The 27176-nt window shown below is 46.0% G+C and overlaps 1 protein-coding gene and 1 pseudogene across 1 annotated transcript; one reads left to right on the top strand and one right to left on the bottom strand.

Moving 5' to 3' along the window:
• Window positions 1-1414: 1414 nt before the first annotated feature.
• Window positions 1415-4492, top strand: LOC100684800 (annotated as a pseudogene).
• A 6670-nt stretch (window positions 4493-11162) lies between these two features.
• Window positions 11163-21511, bottom strand: MUCL3 (mucin like 3). Its single transcript, XM_038553467.1, has 3 exons — window positions 21340-21511; window positions 12306-14425; window positions 11163-11818 (listed from the first exon to the last, which is right to left on the bottom strand). The coding sequence occupies exons 1-3, from the start codon at window positions 21419-21421 to the stop codon at window positions 11672-11674; spliced, it is 2349 nt and encodes a 782-aa protein (XP_038409395.1). The 5' UTR covers window positions 21422-21511; the 3' UTR covers window positions 11163-11671.
• Window positions 21512-27176: the final 5665 nt, after the last annotated feature.

Below are 27176 nucleotides of genomic sequence, written 5' to 3'. Positions count from 1 at the left end.
ATGCTGAGACAGAAAGTGTGGTGCTCTGTGGTTGAGACAGTCAGGGTCTCTGCAGACGGAATTGTTGTGGAGAGCACAAACTCTCCAAGCATCACAAAAATTTTAGTGGATACTGTCAGGGCCTCAGAGGCTATGGTAGAGGCCACGGTGTTGTCAGAGAGATCAGTTGATGCTTTAGTGGTCTCAGTGGTGGTGGTGGAGGCCATGGTAATCTCAAAAACTGTGTTCTTAGAGCCTGTAATGGGCCCACATATAATTGTGGAGGCCATGGTGGTCTCAGAGACCTTGGTAGAGGCCCCAGAGGCCTCAAAGTCTGGGATAGAGGCTGTCATTGGCATGGATGCTGTAATGCTGCACCTGAGGGCCTCTGAAGTTGTTTGAGAGACTAGGATAGTTGAAGAACTTATGTTGATTTCAGAGGCTATGCTGAAGGCTGTGGTTAGAATGGACCTTGTGGTGGAGGAGTAATTATCTTGAAAGCTGTGCTGGGAGCACTGGTGGTCTCAGAGTCTGTGGTGATAAGTATGATGGGCATAGATGTTATGGAAGAACCCAGAGTGGTCTCAGAAGTAATGATGGAGACCATGGTGGTCTCAGAGACTGTTGTGTTCTTAGCACCTGTAGTAGAAGCTATGGGGACCAGAGATATTATTGTGGAAGATGTGGTGGTCTCAGAGACTATGCTGAAGGCCACAGTGGACTCAAAAGCTAGTAGGGCTACTAGCATGTAGTAGAGACTATCATGGCTGGAGATGCTATGGTGGAGGATCTGGTGGTATTAAAGGTGGTGGGAGGGACCATGGTGAAGTCAGAATCTTTGGTGGTCTCAGAGGCTGTGGTAGTTTCAGAGGCTATGGCAGAGAATGTGGTGGGCATGGATGCTGTAGTGGTTTCAGCAGGTCTTGCCACACTTGTGGGAGGCACAGACTCTGAAGCTGTGACAGAGGCTTTAGTGAAGACCCTAGTCATCTCTGAGGCTGTGGTAGAGGCCAGAGTGCTCTCAGAAGCTTCCATGGAAACCAACGTGTTCTCAGCATTGGTAGTGGAGGCCATGGTGGTATTAGAGGCTGTTGTGGTCTTAGAGCTTATTTTAAGGGTATCCATGGGCCCAGGCATTATTATGGAAGACATGGTATGGTAGTCTCAGAGACCATGATGAAGAGCACAGTGCATTCAGAGGCTGAGGTGATCTCAAAGGCAGTGTTGGAGAAAGTGGTTGACACAGACATGGTAGTGGAAGGTGGGATGATCTCAGGGGCTGTAGTAGAAGCTATGGTGGCATCCAAGTTTATGGAGATTTCAGAGGTGAAGGAGGATGCCATTGTGGGCACACATATTGATGTGGAGGGCATGGTGATCTCAGAGCCTATGCTGGAGAGACTCTGCAGTGGCATTTGAAGCTGCAGTGGAATCTATGGTGGCCCTAGGGCTTGTGGTGATTTCCGAGGTCATAGTGAAGACTGTGGTGGGCACATATGTCATCATGGAGGAAGAGGTGCTCTCAGAGCCTGTGATGGGCTTGGCAGTTATTGGGGTGACTAAGGAGGGCACGGACTTAGTGTTTGTCACAAGGGTTTTAATGGAAACGGTAGTGGTATCGGGGGCTGCGTTAGAGGTCATAGTGGGTACAGAGGCTGTGGTGGAGACAGCGATGGCCTGACAGGCTGAGTTGCTCTGAGGCCTACGGAGGAGTCCGTCATGGAGACCCACTGTGTGGTGGCCCCTGGGGCTGCAGTGGTCTTGGTTGTGTGCCTAGAAGCTGTGATAAGGGACATGGAGGGCTCAGAGGCTGTGCTGGGCCCAGGAGCTATAGTCCTCCTTAAAGTATATTAATTTTTATTCAGGAATCATTCTCACTTTTGCATTTATTTTAAAGATTTTTTTAAAAAAGTAATATCTATGCCTGATGTAGGGCTTGAACTCACAACACCGAGATCAAGAGTCGTATGCTTGGGGCACCTGGGTGGCTCAGTGGGTTAAGCATCTGACTTCAGCTCAGGTCATGACCTCAGAGTCCTGGGATGGAGCCCCGTGTGGGCTCTGTGCTCAACAGGGAGTCTGCTTCTCCCTCTCCCTCTGCCCCTCCTCTTGCTTGTGCCTTCTCTCTGTGTCTCTCATATAAATAAATAAAATCTTAAAAAAAAAAAAAAGTTGCACTCTCCACTGACTGCTGGACCGACCAAGCCACCCAGGCACCCCAATTTGTGCATTTTTTAAATTTAATTGGGAGCATTGCCCATCTTTGTCATTCCTGTGTCTGTTGAGTCAGCAGAACTATGTTACCCATGCATGTGGAAGCATGCACCTTATAGGGTGAAGCTATGATAATTCTTTCCTCTTCCTTTTTTTTAATTTTATTTTTATGCAGATGTCATGGGCATGACTACTGACTCAACTATGCTGTTGAATGAATGAATCATTTGATCTCTGTGCTTTCCTCTTTCCTCAAGAATTTTACTAATCAGAATCCTCAGGTTTTGGTTTTTGTGGGTTTTTTTCTCACTCTATGTGCCTAGGTGAATCATCTCATTTAACACATGCTAAGGAGGCAACACAAACAGAAACTGCATATCATCTCTCTAACACTAAGGATTGTTGGAGCTCAGATAAAGGAGAAAATGTGTTGTTCAAAAACATAGAGGTCATGTGGACAGATCTCAGAAGCACTCCCTAAGCTAGGTGGAAGTAAGGAGACGTCACACCAAAAAGGGAGGGCACTTGAGCAGAGACCCCCTTCACTCTCTGGGACTCTCATACTGTCCCTGCCTGAGGAGAGCTTATGGGTTGTTATGCATGAAAGGAAGGCAGTCAGGCTGTAAATTGGATAAGGCCAGATGTTGCTGGGTCTCTTGAGGCAGTCAAGGTCAGAACTGATGTGTTAGGCAGTAGTAAAAAGTTCTCTCAGTAAAGAGACACGAGAAAATGGTAGGGGGAGATACTTGGGATGATTTCTTTCTTTCCTTTATTTACTTTTTAAAAAGTATAAAGTGCTAGAACAAGTAGTAGCAGTGGGAATGGATTAGAGAAGAATCTAGGAGATTCTTGATTGCTCTAAGTTCCTCTCTGATAGGCATTCTCTGTGTCTAGAACTTCTCATTCATTCATTCGAAAATATTCCTTAAGAAGCTTCCATAAGGCATGTGGTATTTCAGGCATGGGACATAGTGGTAAAAAATTAGGTAGGAAGCTCTCCCAAGTAAGGGAGAAAGGCAATGAATAAGTAAATAGGTAACATCAGAAACAAAGAAACAAAAATCTGTAAAACTCTAACTAGGGCTCTTTCAGGGCCCAAAAGGAAGAGGCCTTCTTGATCTTAACGTGAGGGAGAGACTGTGGAATGGTGGGTCAAAAGAGAAATGAAGAGCTAGAACATCTTACCAAAGGAGAGAAATACCTGAAAACTGCTTTTAAAAAAAAATGCAAGCCAGATTATGACAGTGCCACTTCTGAATATGGAAAAGAAAATCTTCTGAGCAACAGGCATAATGTTGAAGGAGATGCAGAAACTACGAACTAATGCAGGTGCTTGGGTGGCTCCGTTGGTTAAGTGTCTGACTTTTGGTTTCAGCTCGGGTCATGATCTCATGGGTCGTGAGCCCATGTCGGGCTCCTTGCTTAGTAAGGAGTCTGCTTAAAGATTCTCACCCTCTGCCCCTCCCCCCACTCACGAGAAAAGCGCTCTACACAGCATCCCTGTAGGCATTGGAACTGTAGGCACTAGAACTAGCTGGAAAGCTCATAGAAAATGTAGATCCAGAAAAGTCTGCACAATTCCATCAGCAGCCAACATATTTGAAAATGAGGACCAGTTCCACAGGCAGTTGAAGGCTTAGGGCAGGGCTCTAGACTGCTGGCACAAGAATTGACCAGGGAGCAGTGTATTCAGAAAAGAAAAACATTTATAAGGACATTAAGAACTATTCGCCTGGTTATAAGAAAACGGTTGCTCAAGTCTTAGTTCACATATTCAGAAATGGCCACAGAAAGGGGCTTCAGGGAGAGGTCTAGCACACCAGGTGCCCATGGAGGTCACAGCTGTGTTGCCCTAGCACAGCTTCTGGAAGGATATGACCAGAAAGGCCAAGCTGCACCATCGGAGGTCCCTACCCATGTTTCAAGTACCTGGACAGCAACAAGGTGAAACCGGGCCTGAGCATGGTGATTCCAGGAGGCGGAATCAGGAAGAAGTCACCAGCAATGGTTGCACAACCATGTGCATGTACTTAATGCCACTGAACTGTACACTTTAAAAATGGTTAAAATGGTAGATTTATGTTATGTATATTTTACTACAATACAAGTTTTGAGAAAGAGAAAGGAGGAGGAGGAAGAGGAAATCAGCCACATCACCACAGGCCCAGCCTGACGGTGTCCCCACCACAGAGCTGATGAAGAGGAAGGTGCATATTCAGAAAACTCTGCTAGCATTCTGCTTTGCAAAAAGAAAAGGAAGAATTCTGGAATGCCATCTCCTGGACTGGGAGCCTACTGAAGAGCATTCCATACTTCCCTGTGGCTGTGCCTGGCAATGCTAACAAGGACTGCAATTTTTAGTTGCCCATTTCCCAAATCGCTGGTCTGCACCTGCTACCTGTGAAACATTTTTAAAATTCTTTCCGTAAGAGCTTTCTTAAGACACAAGCAGGAGTTAACAGCAAATGTGCTGTCATGTTTTAATACAGCTGATTTTTAAATTTGTGAGCCAAATGCTAGATAAATTATGTTCTGAGAAACTAAGGTAATATGCTTGGATTATTCTCTCTTGGGCTTGTGTAATTTGCTATCAGAGAATTTATTTTTCGTTTTATTTAGTAATTGCTGCTGAAAATGAGGTTAATTGATAAGAAAATTAGAAATTTAAAATTGTGTTTTGTTTTGAAAAGGATATTAATTCCACATGATATTGGATACATATACATTATTAAGTCTTTTCAGAGGCAAAATTGGGACAGGAAACTATTTTGAGTCTTGTAATATTACTTAGCCCAATAAAAGATGCATTTAAGGTCTTTGTTAAAAATCTATAAATATAAAAAAAAATCTATAAATAACAATATAATATGAATGTGTGATGTTTAAGTCTGTAGGTGTAAATAACAGGAGAAAAACTAAAAGTTAAGAGTTGCCACCTCTGGATAGCAAACATCAGATGTGAAGGGGGCAGGTGCAACAGAGATAGCTATTTTTTGTAATGAATCTATAGGACAACTGGACTTTAAAGCTATTCACATGAATTACTCTGATAAAATTTGCAAAGGAAATATATATACAGTGAATAGAAGATGAGAAAATAGAGATTGTGTTTTTAGGAATGATTTCAAGAAACTTGGCAATGACAGAGGGCAGAGCTGGGAAAAATATGGGCTTGTTAAGATGGATGCTGGAAGAACAGAACTTTTCAAAGTGTGGCCCCTGGCCCAGAGGCTTCAAGATTGGTTGGGAGCTTGTTAAAATGCAGATCCCAGCCCCAACCCCAAACTTACTGACTCAGGAACCCCAAGGGACAGGGGCCAAAACCTACATTTTAGAAATAATATCGCATATATGCAATGAAATATTATTTAGCCATAAAAAAGGAAATCCTGCCATTTGTGACAACATGGATGGACCTTGAAGGCATTATGCTAAGGGAAGTAAGTCAAAGAGAAAGACAAATACTGAATGATCTCACTTATATGTGGATGCTATAACAAAACAGCTCATAGATACAGAGAACAGATTGGTGGTTACCAGAGGCAGGGGGTGGGAGTGGGCAAAATGAGTAAAAAGGATCAGAAGGTACAACTTCCAGTTATAAGATAAGTAAGTCTTGGGGATGTAATGTACCGCATGGTGACTATAGTTAATAATACCGTGTTGTATATTTCAAAGTTACACAGAGTGTAGATCTTAAGTTTTCAACACACACATGCAAAAATTGCAATTATATGTGGTGATGGATGTTAACTAGGCTTATTGTGGTGATCATGTCTCAATATATACAAATATCTAATCATTTTGTTATACACTTGAAACTAATATAATGTATATCAATTGTACCTCAATAAAAAAGAATTTTTAATAAATAAATAAGTAGACAAATAGAATCTCTTACTGCTGATTCTTGTGCACACTGTTCTAGAGCGTGGATGCCAATGGGAAGGACCTGGAGAAGAAGGGGAAGTAGACAGAGTGTTGGGGAGGGGGTTAGAAACCTACGGAAAGGGGATCCTTGGGTGGCGCAGCGGTTTGGCGCCTGCCTTTGGCCCAGGGCGCAATCCTGGAGACCCGGGATCAAATCCCACGTCGGGCTCCCGGTGCATGGAGCCTGCTTCTCCCTCTGCCTGTGTCTCTGCCTCTCTCTCTCTCTCACTGCGTGCCTATCATAAATAAATAAATAAAAAAGAAACCTACGGAAAGGCAAGACAGGTTAGAAGGACTCCTCCAATGTTAAGAGGGATCAGGGAGGGAGAGAATGGATGCAGATGAGGGAAATTGTAGAGACCTGATGGTGGGAAGATGAGGCGGTGCCTGTTAGCATTTTTTGCACACTTGTAACTCTTCTGTATTTATGTGTCATTCCTTGTGTGATATCTGCCTTTCCCAGTGGACTGTGAGATCCCTAAGGCAGGGCCTGTTGTTGCTTTGTTCACTGATGTATCTTCAGATCTAGCATGGAAGAAATGCTCCAAAAATGTTTGCTGGACAAACATGTTCAATATGACATGACATCTAAGTGAAGTTGTTATGGGAAAAATAAGCCTGGAAATACAGGACTGGATTTCAGAGCAAATACAGGCTAGAGATGAGTCTGGAAGCTATCTGCAGTAATAATGGTTCAAGCTGAAGGAGTTCGCAGAGAGACCGGGAGGAGGAAGAGAAGAGAATGTGCAAGACAACAGTCTCCAGGGCAGAGTCACTGGGAGACACCAGAGAGAGGGCACAAGAAAAATAAAATATCAATGATTGCACAATACATATGAAACTAAGTATGTACTTTATGTTGGCTAATCGAATTTAAATTTTAAAAAAGAAACAAATATCAAAGGAAAAAGAAAAAAACACCATCCAAAAGTCCTTTTGTTCATTTAACCCAAGCCTGTTCCTATCAAATCCACACCTACCTGGCCTACTCCCTTTTCAGGCATTCCATCCTACAGTGGAAATGAAGAGCCTTTATAAGTTATTTGGCATTGGTTTTATTTCTTATTTTATTTTTTTAAGATTTTATTCATTTATTCATGAAGACACACAGAGAGAGGCAGAGACACAGGCAGAGGGAGAAGCAGGCTCCCTGCAGGGAGCCCGATATGGGACTCGATCCCAGCACCCCAGGATCACGCCCTGAGCCAAAGGCAGACACTCAACCACTGAGCCGCCCAGGTGCCTCTGGCATTGGTTTTAATCATTAAAATTAAATGATTAGGCACCTGGGCGGCTCAGTGGTTGAGTGTCTGCCTTCGGCTCAGGGCGTGATCCCGGGGTCCTGGGTCCTGGGATGGAGTCCCGCATTGGGCTCTTCGCAGGAAGCCTGCTTCTCCCTCTGCCTATGTCTCTGCCTCTCTGTGTGCCTCTCATGAATTAAAAAATAAAATCTTAAAATCTTAAAAATAAAATCTTAAATAAAATCAGAATGCCTGGGTTCTACAGCAGGAGTGGGCTGCAGAGGGCAAGTTGATGTCTGGACTCTCATTAGGACATGAAGTTTCAAGAAGAATTAAAAGCTTACTAGGGCCAGGGTTGTGGGATCAGTAAGATCAGTTGGGATAAGTTACATGGTAGAAGGAAGCCAAGGACTGGAACAGCTGGACTCTTGGGTTCCAACACTTTCTGTACAATATGCCCGGCTCACTTTGCTGTCTCACTTGGCCATTGCTGTGGGCTTTATAGTTGCTGCTGGGGGCGGCTGGGGGCAGGGGAGGTACATAACTTTTGGGCCCCTTCTCTCCAGGGAGAGGCATCTCTGACAATTTAGACAGGTAGGAACAGGGAAGGAGAGAGAGCAAGAGACTCAACATGTCAGAGGAAAGGAGACCCATCACTGGGACCAGAAGTCAGCAAAAACCTGTTTTCTCTGGGGATGTCTTATTTCTGGAACAGAGGCCTTTGTAGGAGGCAGAAGTGAGAAAAATGAGGATGACTGGGCCCCAGGTCATTGGATCTTCTTACCACACCAGCAGTCACTGTCCAGAAACAGGTGTGCTGGCACAGTCAGCTGCAAGGGGCACTGGTGCTGGCACAGAGGGCAGAGCACTGTGACTGAGTCCAGTGAATGAGTCTCAGAAGGTAACAGAGGCTGTCAGGACAGACCCTGGCCCAGTGGGGTCAGAAGAACGGAACTCTGGGAAGTCCAAGGGGCTGAAAGGGGAGACCTGGCCTCTGGAAGAAGGAGCTGGATGCTGTCTTGCACAAACCTCAATACACTTTGTTCCTTAGATGGTCCCTATAACATCCCACCCATCCAGGTCCCGCTGCCACGTTACACTAAGGAACAAAGTGTAATTGAAAGTGAAGTGAAATTGAGTTGGGAGAAGAACTCTGATCCCAGAGCCGTATGGGTTTGAACAAGGTACTTCCCTGAGTCTTGGTTTTGCCACCTGTACACAAGTGTACTAAAGGAGAGTTCTTGGAGGATTGAAACCCATGCTGCGGTGAAAACTTCCCTTTAGTCCGGAGGTTTGCGGGTGGGGGGAGCGCACCGCCAGAGTCTGAGGCTGTGCCAGCTTGGGCAGGTGCGCCCAGGCTCCTTCCGGTGCTGGAGCAGCGGGGGGCACCCGGGGCAGTGCTGGGGGCTCCCCTAGGCCAAGTGGAGCCTAGAGGGAAGGGAGGGCCGAGGCTTCGAGGCCCCGGAGCTCACCTCCTCACCTCTCTGCCCTCACGCTGGGCGCCCACCTCAGCTCCAGGGGTCTTGGGCATTGATCTCTCCTGAGGGGGTCTGGGTGGGGTGTGGTGTTTAGCTTGTAAGGAAGGAGCCATTCCCTCCTTACCCCTCATCATTCACTTTTCTCTAATGAGAGCCCATCCCTGGAGATTGTCAGAGGGTTTCTCCCTAGATTTCCAAGTGAGCATCAGGGAGAAAGAAGGGAGAAGGGAGACTGTTAGCCACTGTGTTCGGGCTCATAGTTCCTGTTACATTTGGAGAAACTTCCACACTCCCAGAACATATACCCTTTGACCCCCAATGCTCCAGTTGGGTGCCTTGGTGGAAAGGCATTAGGTTGGATGTTTGACACTCTGGTGGGGGGCGCTCAGAGGTGTTCTTGCTTAGTTTGGTTTTGTTTTTTAAATTAGGTCCAGGCTGCAGAAATTCAATGATTAGAAGCTAGGGATAGGCGGTATCTGCTTTCTTCTGAGAACCAGTGACACTCCTGTCCTGGCAGCTGACACATGCTCAGTCACCATTTGCCCAGATGACTAAAAACCTGGCATCCTTGTCCTTTTTTTCTCAGGCACCCCAGCCCTCTTCCAGAACCAGGTGTCCCCCTCTGCCTCAAGGCTCCTTCCAGGGACCTAAGTCTGGGGCCCCTCTGACATCTGGAATGCCACCATTCTGATTCAAGATATAATTCTGCCTTTAGCAGAGCAGAACTCTGGTGGGAGATTCAGAGGTATCCACCCAACCTGGAGTGGACCCTGGTAAATAACTCAGTGACAAGGAGTGTCCATGTTAGGACCACCGTTCATGGTAGACTTCTAGCTTCCTGCAAATGAGAATGCCAAAAGTAGCAAAAAGCACTGCATTTTAAAAAAGTTTTTATTGTATTTATGAGAGACACACAAAGAGAGGTAGAGACAGAGGCAGAGGGAGAAGCAGGCTCCATGCAGGGAGCCCAATGTGGGATTCGATCCCCTTCCCGGGATCATGCCCTGAGCCCAAGGCAGATGCTCAACCACTGAGCTACCCAGGCATCCCAATCACTATGTTTTGATTCCAAATGAAGTTCAAACTGGAAGGCCTGTGGCAAACTGAAATGTCTTTCTGGTCAGGGAGGTTGCTGATCCTCCTTTGGTATAAGTGAGAGCCAAGGCTACGTGGATGATGAGCGATGGTTCTGCTGGGACTGACATTTGGGCATGGAATGGTTTTAGAGCAGGGCTAGTGTCCTAACATAAACTTGGGATATAGTAGTTGCCCATAAATATCGGGTTTAATTCATTAGAGTGCTGTTTTATTCTGTGTAGTATTGCCTTGTGATGTCTCTTATTATGTATTTAATTTTAATTTTCCTATATTAGTATCCTGATTGGCAACCTTGTCTTATACTTCTTTACAATCCTCAACAGAATTTATAATAGGTGCTTAGAAATACTTGCTAATTAATTAACACATTTTCTCCCTGTTTTGTCACCATGCAATTAAGCCCAGCAGGAACTCAGGAGTGACTCGTCTTAGAAGCAATAGAAATTCAGCCTCCTCTTCCATGACCCTCTAAAGAATTCCTGTTCTCTAGCCCCTCCTGCTTAAGATCATCTGTAAGGTCACAGCCAGAGTCAGGAACACCAGTCAGGACTTCTCCCAACTGATAGTCCAGAAATTATGATGTCCTTACTTTACAAATATTTTATACCTTATTATAAAAAGACCAATAAATAGGAAGCTCTCTATTATCTGTCTATTCTTTCCCCCTCTGCCAAACACTAATAGGTAAAAGGGCTTTAATGAGTAGGAGAGAAAATCCAGATGAGATACCTACAAAGAGGAAAATCAGAATCTGGGGTGACTGTGTGAGGAAGAGAGAGAATGGGGGCAATGGAGAAGGTGAAAAGGGAAAGGGAAAAGCCTGGACTGGCTTTTGGTAAAACAGATAGGAAAATAAATGATGAGTGGGGAACACCATCATGGAAGTCCTGATGGGGATAAATGGGTAAGACTGTAGGCCAAACAAAAATCCCTCCCTGCATGCCACTACAACCCATCAAGCCAAACAGGCAAGATGCCTACTGTAGACATTTAGAAAAGCAAAAGGATTCAGGGGGATGAGGGAAGAATTATCTAGATGAGAGATATTTATGATATTTTCTGGATTTTTCCTTTCTCCCAGGTATGGAAGATGGTGAAGGAAATAAGTCCACTTAGGCACTTGATGGGATGAGCACTGGGTGTTATAGGTTGGCAAATTGAATTTAAATTAAAAAAAAAAAAGATAAAAAGAAATAAGTCCTCTTTTTTTCTCAGATCTTACTTATTCATTTTATTTTTTTTTTTTACTTTTTTTTTTTACTTATTCATTTTAAAAAGGAGGGGATTAAGTGTCCTGGGAACTGAAAGACAAGCCTGCTTACTACACACACAGTCTGAGTAATAGTAGATGGAAATATAGATTGGTCCTGAAACCCAACTTCCAGTCAGATCTGGGGCATTGCCCCCAAACTTCCTTTAGCTATGCTGCTCTTCCCAAGACTTGGTGTCCTATTTTGGTGCCCATCCCATATGTCCATCAAACAGCTTTTCATTCTGAAACCATCATCTTCTACACATGCTCATATTATTCATTCCTTCTTTTATATCTCCCAGACTCACATCTTCTTGCTTATCATCTCATCCCTAGACCAGTTTCAATAAGAACACAGCAGATGAAGGGTGAATGCCGTTAACTTTCCATACTTTGCCCTTCCCGGAGTCTAGGAATTACAAACGGTGAGTCTAACTCCTCATGGAAGAGCATGGAAGAGCTGGGCACTTTCTGAGAGATCACCGTGGGGAAGTGATCTGGCCCATGCCAAGAGTCTGCTGCTCCATCAGGTGGACTGGGTAGGAGTTAGGGCCTCCATCATCTTCTGGGTCATTGTCCTCCTTGTTCTGGATCAGTGCCTGGCGTGTTTTTGTCATATAGGAGACCTGTGATTAGGAGAAAGGAGAAATGGGCTCCATCTGCTATGTCACTTGCTTCCTCCACACCCATAACCCTTTGATTCTATTATTCCTGATCCTCGACCTTTAGCTTCCTCCTTTCCCAAGATTCCATCCAAACCTTGATCCTTATTCCAGCCCCAGATCCCATGGGCTAAGCTCCAGATTTCATCTCCAATTCCCTCTTCTGTCCAATTTTCCTTACCTTTATATCCCCTATTCTCACATCCCAGATTCTATCGCCAATACACAGTTTTTCCCTATTCTACATCCTTTATTCTCATGCCACTATTCATGCCCCATGCATCACTGTCTTTCCCCATCGTTTTCGCCACCACTACCCCTATATTACCATCCCCTCAACACCACAATGTCTCTTTTTCTGAGCTTATTACACCCGCTGGTTCAGATCCATAATCTCTCATCAACTTCCTATCTGATAGATTCACTTCCTTGTAGCATCCCTGTCCCTTACCAAGAAGATAAGGCTAAGGAACATCAGGAAGAGAATCACAGCCACCAGGACCACAATAACTATGGCCCAGGCAGGGAATGAATCATTCTCCCTCCTTCCTCCAGCATGAACACCTCTGTGTGAGCCATCTTCATTCTGATATGGATGGCTTTCATTGTCTGGGATCTCTGACATGGTGGAACTCAGCTTCATGTGAGAGGTACTGGTGGTCTTCCCGCTGACGGTGGTGGTCTTCTCCCCAGGATTCTTGAGTCCTCCCAGGGCTCTCGTGGTCTTCCCGCTCGCTGCAGCGGTCTTCCTTCCATGGTCTGGGGGCCCTTCTGCGGTACTGGTGGTCTTCCCAATGACTGTGGTGGTCTTCTCCCCAGGATTCTTGAGTCCTCCCAGGGCTCTCGTGGTCTTCCCGCTCGCTGCAGCGGTCTTCCTTCCATGGTCTGGGGGCCCTTCTGCGGTACTGGTGGTCTTCCCGCTGACGGTGGTGGTCTTCTCCCCAGGATTCTTGAGTCCTCCCAGGGCTCTCGTGGTCTTCCCGCTCGCTGCAGCGGTCTTCCTTCCATGGTCTGGGGGCCCTTCTGCGGTACTGGTGGTCTTCCCGCTGACGGTGGTGGTCTTCTCCCCAGGATTCTTGAGTCCTCCCAGTGCTCTCGTGGTCTTCCCGCTCGCTGCAGCGGTCTTCCTTCCATGGTCTGGGGGCCCTTCTGCGGTACTGGTGGTCTTCCCGCTGACGGTGGTGGTCTTCTCCCCAGGATTCTTGAGTCCTCCCAGGGCTCTCGTGGTCTTCCCGCTCGCTGCAGCGGTCTTCCTTCCATGGTCTGGGGGCCCTTCTGCGGTACTGGTGGTCTTCCCGCTGACGGTGGTGGTCTTCTCCCCAGGATTCTTGAGTCCTCCCAGTGCTCTCGTGGTCTTCCCGCTCGCTGCAGCGGTCTTCCTTCCATGGTCTGGGGGCCCTTCTGCGGTACTGGTGGTCTTCCCAATGACTGTGGTGGTCTTCTCCCCAGGATTCTTGAGTCCTCCCAGGGCTCTCGTAGTGTTGGCTGGAGTGGTCTTCTTTCCATCATCCTTGGGCCCTTCTAGGGCTCTTGTGGTCTTCTTTCCATGGTATTTGGGATCTTCTGGGGCTTTCATTGTCTTACTGCTGGCTGGAGTGGTGTTCTGTCCATGTTTCTTGGACTTTTCTTGGGTTGTTGTGGTCTTCCCATTGGCTGATTTAGTCTCTTCTCCATGTTTTGTAGACTCTGCTTGGATTCTTGGGGTTGTCTTATTAGCCAATGTGGCCTCTTTCCCATGTCCCAGTGGGCTTTCTAGTGATCTTGTGGTATTTATATGAGCTGACACAGTCCTTTGTTTGTGTTCTGTAAGTGTTGTTAGTATTTGTGTAATCTTTTCAATGGGTGATGTGATCCTGTTTATGTGTTCTGTAGTCTTCCTCACAGTCTTGCCTGAGGCAACCGTAGTTCCGGAACTAGCAACTATTTTACCATCTTCAGCTCCTTCTGACCTTTCTGGGATTCTTGTAGACTTTGTGACTGCTGTGCTTTTGCCTGAGGAAGATGTAGGTATTTTGTTGATCTCTGTATTGACTGAGGTGTGGACAGGAATTATGGTCTTGTGTGAAGTAGTGCTTTTACTGTCTAAAGTAGTGATGGTGTTTCCAAACGATGTTGCAGTTTTATGTATGTTTCCTGTACCTATTTTGCTTACATTGGGCTTATTGCAAAATGGTTTTCTCTTGGGTGCTAGGGTTGAATATTTTGCACCAGACAGTCCTTTATGTGTGTTAGTAGAGTCATTAGGATCAATAGGGCGTCTATTCTGGATATTTGGGTTTTTTCCTTGATTGCTGGGTTTTTTTTCAGAAGAAGGAGAAACTTCATAATCACTTGTAGAATTTTGAGGGTTATCTATCGGTTTGTAAGTTGGCTTGATATGGTGTGTAGTATTGCAATGACTTTTTCGCTTATGGATTTCTGTAGATTTAGTGAGGTCTAGAGGGTTGTGGCCTAAATGAAGAGCAGTATAATCAGAGAGTGTACTATAAACAAGGCCTGAAGTAGGAGGTAACAAATGATCAGATGCTGGGGAAACACCAGTTTTCTGAAGTTCTCGAAATGCGGTAGCACCTGTGAAGCAAGAAAAGCAAATAAGAAACTTCCATTATGTTCTTTCTTGCTTCTCTGCCCACCTCTATCTCTAAGGATCCCTTTATTACCTTAGGTATATCTCCCAGCCAGTATCCTCATAATACTATGATATATAATCCCCACTGTCTCCTCTAGTCTCTGGACCTTTGTTCAGGTGGTGCCTTCAGCAAAAATGCCACCTCTACTCTTCAGTTCTCAATTTCAGACCTTTCTGGTTTTCTGGCATCTTTCCAGATCCCTCCAAGCACATATGATCTAGCTTCATCTGAGTGCTCAAAAAATTCTTTGTTAATACCCTTTCCTGCTACTTTCAACTTCACATTACAGTTATTTGTGTGCCTATCAACCTCTACCTCCTGCCCTGCCTATCAAATCATAAGATTTTGAGATCAGGTATTAACTGTCATTTTGCTCCACAAATGCTCCTTTAGAATTTATATACTTATGGAATGGAGTTCCCTTTACATTACAGAGCTGAGAGGAAAGAGCAAATATCAGAATTTCCATCTTTCCTTAACATTCCAGCTCCATCCCAAATGTAACTGTGAGAGACTGAGTAAGATTTCTGGCAGAGCTTCCCATGGGTATTAATAAGTAGATACAGATGATGAATGAGAGAAAGATAAGAAGTGAGATGGAGGGTGGGTATAGGAGGGAGATGGGAAATTTTCATTTTGGTGTTAAAGTTTGGTCTGAATGCAGAGAAGTAAATGAGATGACTCAATCCCTATGGTTCCCCCCAGCCCTTCACACACCTAATGCCATCTGGAATAAAGATCACCCTCCTAAGAGAAAAAGATATCTGCTTGGGGGTCTTGAGAGGAGTGAATGAGGCAGCTGAATTCTGGAAGGGACTGACTATATTTAAGGACAGGGTGTGAGAGAAAACACTTCTATCAGTGAACAGATATGGGCCTTAATTATGTGGAAAAACAACCAATGGGGACAGAGGAGATGTCTCTGATACCTAGCCAGGAGATCGCCAAAGAGTGAGAGACTGTTGTTACATAACTGAGATTTCCAGTCTCTGTTAGCTCAAGGTGGAAACCAGAACCTGGACCCATTCCCAATCACAGAAAACCATGATCCACCCACCTCCCTGCTGCCAAAGAGAGTAGGAGGCTGGGGAACCCCTTGAAAGAAATATAGGAGGGAAAAGAAGAGGGTGAGGGTACTACAGAAGCCCAAGTCTCTGAAGGGATTCAATGTTAGGGAGATAAAGGAGGACTGAATTATCAGGCTCTTACTCTACTGTGTTAGTTCTATTCTTTGATTCCCTCAGCAACAATCCCAGTTATAGCTGCTGTTCATTGGCCACATTCTCTGGGCCAAGATCTCAGGTGGTTGCCTCATAGACATTCTGATTCTGATTTGCCTCATAGACATTTCTGGATTTTCTTCTAGAGTGACTGATCTCACAACCTCCCAAAAGGTGCCTTTGAAGCTATCAGTCTCCCTATTTTACAGCCAAGAAAATTGAGTTTCAAGTTTTACACTGGAAGAATGGTGCCTTGCACACAACTCCATAGCTATAGCCATGGCCAACCTCTCTTGCATACTTACTGTGAGACAGGCAGGTCATATGAATGAGGACATGTATTAACTCATTTGCTTCTGAAAACAGCCCTTTGAAGTTGAGAACTATTCACTATTCTTCCCTTTTTATAGATGAGTATACAAGATTCAGAGAGGTTGAGTAATCTCCCCAAGGACATCCCCCAAGTAAGAAGTTGAGCCAAAGTCCTGGGTCCCCAGGCCCAGACTGGTTAAGACTATATTATACAAACTATAGGTCAGCCCAACTGTTGGGAAAGGAAGAACACTGGCATCTGTGGAACCCCTAAAGAATGCTGTTTCTATATTTGTTTATTTAATCTTCACCACAAACCTATAAGGACAAGTATATGACCTTATAGTTTTATAGATAAGGAAAGGAAGTTCAAAGAGATTAAATAGTTGGAAAAGTCAGTCTTCTCACTAAACCTCAGATGCTTTTATTTTTTATTTATTTATGTTAGAGAGAGTTGGGTGAGGAGAGAGGGAGAGAGAGAATCTGAAGCAGGCTCCACAGTCAGCATGAAGCTCTACACTCAGCACACACAGGGCTCAGTCTCATGACCCTCTCTCTGATCATGCACTGAGCTGAAATCAAGAGTTGGTTGTTTAACTGACTGAGCCACCCATGCATCCCCATCCCAGATGCTTTTAAATGTGATAAGGGATGAATAAATATCCATAGAGTGAATAAATGAGCAGTAGCAGCACAGTGGCAAATTCCACTGGTCTTAAAGAATCAGAGGACAGGATTAGAGTTTAGGCTTTGTCCCTCACCAGATTTGCATCCTTGCTTAGGTCACTTAAATATTCATGAACTCCACGTCCTTAACTGTAAATGACAATGATGTCGACTACATCAGCTTGAGCATAGACGATTCTTTAAAGTGTTTCTTGAATCCAAATTGTAGTCTTTGAAACAGTCTCATACTTTGCCCTTTTCTCCTGGTAAGGGGAGCCTGATCCCGTGATCTTCTGCAGCCCCTGCTATCTCTCCTGACCATATGCCCATATGAGGCCTGCCTTGACCACCTCTTCCAAAAGGCAGCCCACATTCCTGGGCCACTTCTCCTTGCTGTGTTTTATCAGTGTGACACTCATCATTCTCTAGTACATAATGAATACTTCCTACAATGGCAGGGATTTATATTTGTTTTATTCATTGCTAGGTCCCCAGCCTAAAGGAAGCACTTTATACATATTTGTTGAATAGGTGATTGACAGAATATTTTAAGACTGATGAAAACTCTTCAGAAACAACCTTTCCTATGCACATTTAAGTTAAAAAAAAAAAAAAAGCAAACATAACTGTGACCTCCAAAGTTTGGAAAACCAAAGGGTAATTTTTGTCATGTGAAATGATTGAGCCCCTGAGATATTAAAAGAAGTCCTGAAGCATACCGGTTCTGGGATATTGGTTGTCATATAACCCCAGGTGCCACATAGTCAATAACTAGACTCAGATAACTAGATCTTAAAATTCCAGACCTACATCACACAATTGTTGAACCATCGATTATAAAATCTGGAATCAAAACTCAAACAATTCCTTGGTTCTGAGCTTAACCATAAGGCAAATCAGTGACTAATACTCCCCGCCCCCAACCATGAGGTGACTATCTCTTCTCCCCAGTAGATCTATCTAGTAGCAGTTTTAGTTCCCTAGGAAGTTTTCACCATGAGATATTCATTTCACTGACCACAATAATGGTCTGAAAATAACTTTTTTTGGTCACTGATAGGCACAGGAAAATCTGGCTTTAGCACAAGATACTGGAGGTGGATGCTCAGCCTGGATTAAAGAATGAACTGTGGAAGGAGCCTCAGTGTCCATCGAAAGATGAATGGATAAAGAAGCTGTGGTCTATGTATACAATGGAATATTACTCAGCTATTAGAAACGAGAAATACCCACCATTTGCTTCGACGTGGATGGAACTGGAGGGTATGTATGATGCTGAGTGAAGTAAGTCAATTGGAGAAGGACAAACATTATATGGTCTCATTCATTTGGGGAATATAAAAAATAGTGAAAGGGAATAAAGGGGAAAGGAGAGAAAATGAGTGGGAAATAACAGTGAGGGTGACAGAACATGAGAGACTCCTAACTCTGGGAAATGAACAAGGGGTAGTAGAAAGGGAGATGGACGGGGGGATTGGGTGACTGGGGGACGGGCACTGAGGGGGGCACTTGACGGGATGAGCACTGGATGTTATGCTATATGTTGGTAAATCGAACTCCAATAAAAAAATATACCAAAAAAGAGAGAGAGAGAGAATGAAAACAAATCCCACAGCATCAAAACTATGTGCAATTCCAAAGGTCTGTTCAATCTGTTTCATTATATTATTTGAAAAGACGGTGGATATCCAGGTAGGTGACTCATGATACAGGGTCTCTATCAGAGCAGCCTTGCCCAAAAGAGGATATCTAATGTTTCTTGGTGTCCTGTCCCTAAAAAAATGGCTTACTTCATATGTAATAATATGGATAAATGCTTGAAATGTCTATAGAGCATAAGCTCATTATGTGACCTAAAACTCAGAGCAAAAAGAGTAAAGAGAAATATACTCAAATGGTTGCCTGAGTGGGGAACTGGAGGGTATTAGGAGAGATTTTATTTTTCTTTCTCATTTTTTCAATTTTCCAGTTTCTATAGTGAGCATATATTATTTCTGTCATATAAATTAAACCAAGTAACATTTATTTATTTATTTTTAAAGATCTCATTTATTTATTCATGAGAGACACACAGACATACACAAAGGCAGAGACACAGGCAGAGGGAGAAGTAGGCTCCCCACTAAGAGCCTGTTGTGGGACCCCAGGATCATGACCTGAGCTAAAGGCCGACGCTCAACCACGGAGCCACCCAGGCGTCCTAAACTAAATAACATTTAGTGTAGGAAAACAACCTTTTTAGATTCTCTCCAAGACCTCAGCCCCATTTGTGCTCCCCTCAGAGATAATTTAATCTAGTTTCTGCACCTCTGGTTCTATGACTGCAGACCCTGGGGTTCTAAGATTCAGTTATCTGAGTCTGGGTATTGACTAGTCCTGTGGATAAATGGGAGAGAAGGTCCAGAACTGTGGGCTAATGGTCTATATGCAACCCAGTCACCCCTCCTCTCTCTACCCTGGCCTTACTCCCTGCTGGACATAGTCATGTGCCCAGTGGGACCCACATTCCAGCTCCAACTTGACCCCATCCCAGCCTTATCCCAGTCTCAAGCCCTCCTGACCTATCATCCACTTGCTCTTCTCTACAGGATCTGAGCGTCCACTGCCATGGCCCTTCCCTCAGCCCTCCCCTCCCTCCCACCCAGGCAACATGCAGAGAGTCCAGAATCTCCTGGACTGGAATTTGGATCTCAAGTCTTCCCTGTACCTGTCTGTGCCCTAGAGCAAATCTCCCTCAAAAGTGAATGTGTGGGGCAGCCCCAGTGGCGCAGCGGTTTAGTGCCGCCTGCAGCCCAGGGCGTGATCCTGGAGACCCGGGATCGAGTCCCACATCAGGTCTCTGTATGGTGCCTGCTTGTGTCTCTGCCTCTCTCTCTCTGTCTCTATGAATAAATAAATAAAATCTTTAAAAAATATATTAAAAAAAAGTGAATGTGTATGGAGTTGATTCATGACTCATGCCCTTCTACTCTGGGCATGAGTAGATTCCTCTTCCTGTGCAGCAGCACAAAGGAAGGTGTTGGAGAGCAGCAGGTGGGATAGCAGCCTGACAGGAAGCCTGAAGATTGGGGGGCTGAGGATGGCTCTGGTGCCTCTGTCCCCAGACCCTTGAGGTAGGGGAAGGACATCAAGTCAGGGCACAAATAGAAGGGACCACTAAGACCTAGCAGAGGCAGCTTGAAGATTTCTCAGCCCTACCATCCACCATATGTTTGGTCCCCACACCCCTATCTGAGCTGAGCCCCAATGTGACCTGAGCTCAGGGAAGGAGAAACTTCCTCCAATATCACCCTCAGTCAAACACTATTAGAAGAAGCACCTTCTACCTGCCCTGCCCCAAATATTATCTGGAGCATCCAGACTCACAACTTTCTGGGCCCTGGCTTGCAATCATCAACATCATTGCCATGGATAACGGTATCCAGTACTTAGTTTTTCTGAATCTATTTGTGTGTGTCTGCCTTATGAAGACCCTTCTTTGAATCATCCAGGTCCCCTCCAAGCTGCCCCTGTGTTGGCCTCTCCACTCCCTGGGGTCAGTCACAGAACTCTTTCTTAACTAAGTGAACTAATTTGATGATTTAACTTGTAGGCTCTGTTTTGCTCATTAAATTTTTCTTTCTTTTTTTAAAGATTTTATTTATTTATTCATGAGAGAAAAAGAGAGATAGAGAGGCAGAGACACAGGCAGAGGGAGAAGCAGGCTCCATGCAGGGAGCCTGATGTGGGACTCCATCCCGGGACTCCAGGATCACGCCCTGGGCCAAAGGTAGACGCTTAACTGCTGAGCCACCCAGGGATCCTCTAAACTTTTCCATATACATTTTTTCACCAAAGCCCTGGGTTGTTTCTCAACTATTTGTAGGGGGACAAAACCATACATGCCTTATGGAGCTGCTATTGGATTAAATAAATGAATGTGGATGAAGTGCCTAGAATAATGCCTACTACCACACAGGAAGTGCTCAGTAAGCATCATCTATTGGCATTAGCCAGGTGTGAGGAAGTACAGAATAGTTAAATGGGCCAGACTTCAGAGTAGAACCAAGGTCAGCATAGAGCAAGGCTTCTGGAAAGAAATGCACCCTGTGCCTCTTGAGGGCAGCAGGCAGTGTGGAGTGTCAGACTCCTTGTTCACTACCCTCTAGCTGCACGACTTTGGACAAGTCCCTTTATCTCTCTAGGTCACACTCTCCTCACTATCAAGTGGGATATTATTAATCACCTCAGGGGATTTGAGGAGATCAAATGAGATGAAGTATTGTGAGCACCTGTGAGTTTCTTGCACATAGCAGATGCTCAGCGAATGTCAGGTCCCCACTGCTATCTACCCAGGACTGCCAGCCTGTACAGTGTCTTTATGTAAACTGGAAGAAGCCCCTTTCTGGGTGGAGGCAGGCTTTCAGGCCATGTCTTGAGAAGCAGAGCACAGGCTGGGTTTCATCTTCTACCTGCCCGTTAGCCAGCAAATTTGAGCAATGAACACCCTAGGCAATTTTTGCAACAACCCTGTACCCATACCCCTTCCCATCACACATTCACCTGTTGTTCATTTCTATGATTGTTCATTCAACCCTATTTCTTCTAAGAAATAATCCCTCTCTGTCTTCTGTCTCCCTGTATTATGGTGACCCATTTGCCTCTAAAGGCAACTTACCTGACTCCCAAGAACCTAGAAGGAAGAGGAGGTAGCACTGGAGGCCGAAGGTGGAGCGGATGCAGAGGGCTGCCTGGGCCATGTTGGAGTTGGACAGCTGCTTGGGACCATGGGCTGGGGTCCCCTCAGCTTATATGGGTCCATATTTGACGTCATGGGGGCTGGGGCTCCTCAGCCTAAACCTTAAACAAATGGAACCACCCCACCCCACAGGGGTGCCCTGATAACGGGAGACCGCAGCTGCTGCGTCATGGAGCCAAGCATCTGGGTGCCTGCTGAATGGGTGGGATCTGGGAAAAGGGACACAGAGGGGGCAGACTCTTGACCCAGCCCCGTGAAGGGAGAGGGGACTGGGTAGGGGCGGCCTCCAGGGCTCTGAGGAGGTAGAAAGCAAATGGCTTGGCTCTAGAGGGACTGAGCTTTGATGAGTGGGACAGAGGGGATCACTGGGTGCTCAGGTTCTGGGAGGAGATCCAAATCCTGCTTCTTCTCCAGCTTCACATTTGCCCTCCCACCTCTCTCACGTCAGCCTGGCTCTCCACACCCCTTACTCATACATGGTCACTCTTTTTTCCCTGGGTGGAGCTGTCCATGAGTATCAGGTGAAAGAGCAAAGAGGAAAGCCCTCACGTGACCCACTACTGCAGAGACAGATGCTTCTAGATGTTCAGAGATGACACAATAAGATGTGGAAGCAGTGGAGACAGTGAGAGACAAGTAACAAGACAGATAAAGAAGCCCAGGATATGACATCACACACTTCACCAAGGATGCAGACAGGACACAGAGGTTGAGATTTATCTTTGGTGGAGATGCTTGGTGAGCAGGGGCTCTGACTTCAGCCTACCTCTCCTTTCCCCCTCCCACATCAGCCCAGCAGCCATCTCTTTGCCTCCAAGCCACCATCTACCCCTATAGAAATGCATCTCATTTCTAGGATCTCCTGGAGTCTCCCTCTTTCCTTCCTCTTGATTTCTTGCCTAAAGCAAGCATTAGTTCAGAAGACTGTCAAACTTCATTCACTGGAGTCCCAAATGACAGTCTCTGAGGCTGGAGTTGCAGTGGTGGACAAACTACCAAGATCAAGGAGAGGGAAAGCCATAGGTCCAGGTGTCCAAGTCATCACCCCTCTATGACTTGCTTCATTTGTTCGCAGTGGGTCTCCTGTCATGTAAAGTAAGCACCCTGTAGGCAAGGTCTTTGCCCTGATCACTGCTGCTTCCCTATCACCTGAAACAGTGCTTGGTACACAGTAGACAATCAGTAAGTAGTCAACTATTGCACTGTATGCAGTGGGTGCCTGGATGGCCTAACGCCTTTCTGGAGGAAGTACAGCAGGCAGAGAGAGGGGAGAGGGTCAGGATCTACTGGGCCTCAGGGCAGTGAGGCTCATGGCAGATCTGAGGACCAGACATCTGAATTTCTCTCGTCATTTGGTATGATTTGTCCCTAAGCCCTAGGCAGAATGGAATGAGTGAGAAGAGAACAGGTCACCTGCTCATTAATGCAATTAATGGGAAATTGATGAGGCTCCATGGCATCAGGCCAAAGACTGACTCCTCAGAACTGGGCAGCCTGCCTCCCAGGCAATGCACCCTGCAAGATGGCACAAGGTCACAGCTATATTGGTAGAGCTAGGATTCAACACCCAGGTTAATGTGATCCAGAGAGCAGACAGATCTGCACTACCTAGAGTTGAATTTAGTGTCTCCGTGGCAGCCTCCAGCCCTTCCCAGCCTCTCTTTCGGTGGCCCCAAGTCCTCATCCCTGCCTGGTCAGTGTTTTAGCCACCCAGACAAGGTTCCCTTATCCCCCCTCACCTCTCCCAAAGTGTGACAAGCTGTCATCCTTCTCCCTTGAACTCTTGTTCTTCTCAAAGTCCTGGAATGCCAGGTCCCAGCCCCACTGGCCTTTGGGACCCACACATTTGGGCCACAGCTTCACTCACCTTCTTGACACCATGCGGTAGGCTGACCATTGCTGTCATCACAGTGAGAGTGATCAGTAGGATGGCCCAGTCTGGGATGGAACTCTTCTCCTGAAGAAGAGAGGAATAGCGACCAAGGCTGCTGAGACCTCACCCCCCAGCTTCCCATTGCCCTCCTTCTCTTTTCCTCTGGGACTCTGATGTCTATACAACTCAGAGACCACAACTCTCTGTGGAGTTCTCTCCTATAATCTTGAAAAGAGAATCTCAATGGAGGGTTTTTTTAAGGGCTTCCTTCCAAGTTGCAGCCACCTCTTCCCCAGCAGCTGTGGATGCATTCTGTTGGTCTCTAAACTCCTTGCTGACATCCACATCTTTCCATCTTTTTGAACTTTCCTCCAATACCTCTGGCTTTGTTGTCTATGTCTCTCTCAATCAGCAATGTGTCTGCTATGAGGATATCCAGGTAAGCCTCTCTCCTTCTGAACTCTGGTACTTCCCACCACCCTGGCCTGATGCTAGCTATCAAGGGGAGCCAGAGCCTGTTGCCCTGTGTGCTCTCCCCTCATTTCCTGCTCTCAGCTACCTGGGGGGAGCCTGGCCATGTCTCCTCTGATAGGAACATAGGAGAGAAGAAGATGCAACAGAGGGAGGAGGGGGAACAGGATCCTTGGAGGGGATGTTTCTTGCACCAGAAAGACAGATCAGGCCATGAGGAAGGAAGTTGGAAACTTTTTAAGGAAGTAGTCAGGTAACAAATATCTGGCTGTTGGTGTGACCAGAAGCTCGAGGGAATACCAAAACCAAAACCCCTTTAAGAATTGTGGACATCCTCAGACATGCTCAAAACACAGTTGAAAGCAAGCACTCATGCCTGTCCCTGCATTCCTGTCCCAGAGCCAGGACTGGCTGCAGAAGAATAAGAGAGAATAGGCCCAACCAACATCTTTACTGGTAAATGATCCAATGCAAATAAGGGCACTTACTGGTCTGGAGGCTGAGCTCAGAGCACGTGGTGGCCACTCCAGCTATTATGGAAGTAGAACCTCTGGAGATAGCCAGGCTGGGTGTGGAAGGCCAGGCACAGTGGGAGCAGTTCCAGGGGCTGCTGTGAGGGAGACAGGTCCTCGAAGGCCAGAAGAGATCAAAGTAAGAGCAGAAGCAGAAACTATGTCCAGTGCCCCCTCAGTCAAAATCCTAGCAAGTTGTTGGTACAAGTTGATGAACTGATTCTATGAAAATGAAGACTGAGAATGGCCAAGAAATCCTAAAGCAAAAGAGAAGTAGAAGTCTTATCCAGGGATCCCTGGGTGGCGCAGCGGTTTGGCGCCTGCCTTTGGCCCAGGGCGCGATCCTGGAGACCCGGGATCGAATCCCACGTCGGGCTCCCGGCGCATGGAGCCTGCTTCTCCCTCTGCCTGTGTCTCTGCCTCTCTCTCTCTCTCTCTGTGTGACTATCATAAATAAATAAAAATTAAAAAAAAAAAGAAAACAAAAAGAAGTCTTATCCTACCAGATCTTGAAACTTGCTACAGAATTGCAGTCATGTAGTACTGTGGCACTGACATAATAACAGACAGGATGGAATAGAATCCGGAAATAGATCCACACCTGCATGCTCACTGGACTTTTGATAAAGGCACTCACACAATTCGATGGCGGGCAGAGAGGGAGGGTCTTTGAAATAAATGGTTCTGGGGCAACCAATTATCCGTAAGGGAATAGATGAACCAACCTCTATTGCACTCCATACACAGAAATTAATTGAAGATAGATCATAGGCTTAATTTAACTTAATAATGTAATTTAATTTAATAGGCTTTAATTTAATTTAATAGGTTTAAATTTCAGAGCCTAAATAATAAAGCTTCCAGAGAATACATAGGAGAATATTTTTATGATCTGGATGTAGGCAAAAAAAGTCTTAGGTAGGATACAAAAGACACTAACTGTAAGAGAAAAAATTTGTAAACTAAAATGCAGAAGGGGGGGGCCTTTGTATAGCAACCAAGGCCATAGCACTGCTTCAGTGAGGTTCTGGGGAACTGTCAACTTACACATGGCCAAGCACAACACCGCCCCCCCACCCCCGGCCCCCGCCGCCGCCCCGAGCCACAGAGCCCTTCAGAGCTGGATTGAGCAACAGAAATATCACCTGGTGGAGCCGAGACTGTTACCGCAGTGCTCTCAGAAATGGTCGTATCTGAAGTCTGAGGACTAATGAGAAAACGCCCAGAAGTTGAAGAACCTGGTGAGAAACACAAAGATAGTGCAGAGACCGTCAGAGATCTCCCTAGAGACGGTAGGGAGACTGGCAGAGACAGTGGGGAGAGCAACAGAGATGGTAGGGAGACTTGTGAACACAGTGGGGAGACTGGCAGAGATCTTCCCAGAGATGGTGGAGAGACTGGCAGAGACAGTGGGGAGACCAGCAGAGATATCCCCCAAAATAGTTAGGAGACTGGCAAAGAAACTTGTGTCTCCACCTGAGTATACGGGATGTTTTAGAACAACTAAAACAAAACATCCTGAGGGACTCTCAGAGGTAGTCAAGATGCCTGCAGGTACTGTGTTTCCCCATGAGCAGCTGAACTGTTGGAAGAAAAAGAAAAATGAAATAATGGGGTTAGAAGAGTTGACCATCTCCCTGGGTCCAGAGCCCACATCTTCATGCCAACACCCCTTTCCAGAGGTTGGTGTTCCTGCACGCAGAGGAACAGCACGAGTGCAGCATCCACTGTGTCTGTTGGTGTGTGCCCTTCCAGGTCCATCTCCCTGGCTCTTTAAAGAGTCTGAGTCTGATTTCAAGTCTCAAGTGAGCCAGGTATATCGGGGCCTCCATCAGGCCCATGATCTCTGTCCCCAAGAAGAGGTCACCAAGCTGTCCCCGGGGGATTAACCTACCCCAGCCCGATCCCAGGAAACACTGAGCAACAAGGAGAGTGAGTGAGAGAGGCTGAAGACTCCCCTACCTGGCCCTCAGGCTCTCTCCAGACTTGGGACCAGTCTTCTGTGCCCAAGTCAATCTCCAGCCCAGAACTTCCTCAAAGGGAAGAGTCCTCTTGCTCCTAGAAGTACAACCATTGGGGTTGAGGATATGCAGGTCCCTTGGGGAAGCAGAATTTGAGAGCTAGATGGAGGTAGAGAATGTCAAGGCCTGGGGCCTGCATCTGACCTTTGGGAGACCTCAGGCAGGGTAAACACCTGAGCCATCTCTGATCCAGTTGGCAGAGCAGGGGCAAGGGGAGAAGAGCAGCACCAGAGAAGACCGGAATTGTGTTCAGAAACCATGTAATGCAGAAGTTCAGAACCTAGCTCTGAAGCCAGACTGCTCTAAATCCACTGCACTGAAATCCAGTCCTCCCAACCTGTGCAACCTCCAGCAAGTCATGTGACCTAAATCTTTGCTTCTTCATCCCTTTTTTTTTTTTTTTTGCTTCTTCATCCTTAAAATGGGGTGATCTACTACTGACTTCAAAGGGTCATTACAAAGGAACATTAAAGGAAATCATGGTTCTAATGTTCCTAACAAACAGCAGTGCCATCCATGACTATATAGAAAGAGTTGGAGCACCAGCTGGGAAAGTCATAACGGTGCCCCCAACTGTCCTCTTAAGAAGACTCAGATGTGGGGCAGCCTGGGTGGCTCAGTGGTTTAGCGCCGCCTTCAGCCCAGGGCCTGATCCTGGAGACCTGGGATTGAGTCCCACGTCGGGCTTCCGGTACATGGAGCCTGCTTCTCCCTCTGCCTGTGTCTCTGCCTCTCTCTCTCTCTCTCTGTGTGTCTCTCATGAATAAATAAATAAAATCTTTAAAAAAAAAAAAAAGAAGACGACGACGACTCAGATGTCCCAAAGCATCTCTCTGTGCTCCTTCTTTCTATCCTCTGCTTATACCTCCAGTGTCTGCT

The sequence above is a fragment of the Canis lupus genome, chromosome 12 (genome assembly GCF_011100685.1).
Source record: "Canis lupus familiaris isolate Mischka breed German Shepherd chromosome 12, alternate assembly UU_Cfam_GSD_1.0, whole genome shotgun sequence".
Classification (NCBI taxonomy): domain Eukaryota; kingdom Metazoa; phylum Chordata; class Mammalia; order Carnivora; family Canidae; genus Canis; species Canis lupus.
Note: the sequence above shows the minus strand (reverse complement) of the source record. Positions and strands in the feature narration are given on the sequence as shown.

What these genes read in the sequence shown, in the direction of transcription:
- MUCL3 (XM_038553467.1), bottom strand. Translation starts at nt 21,421, where the DNA reads ATGGCCCAGGCAGCCCTCTGCATCCGCTCCACCTTCGGCCTCCAGTGC. An exon ending in TCTAGGTTCTTGGGAGTCAG is followed by an intron (nt 14,426 to 21,339) that starts GTAAGTTGCCTT and finishes CTTGCTTCACAG; the next exon opens with GTGCTACCGCATTTCGAGAA. An exon ending in TCCTTAGCCTTATCTTCTTG is followed by an intron (nt 11,819 to 12,305) that starts GTAAGGGACAGG and finishes TCCTAATCACAG; the next exon opens with GTCTCCTATATGACAAAAAC.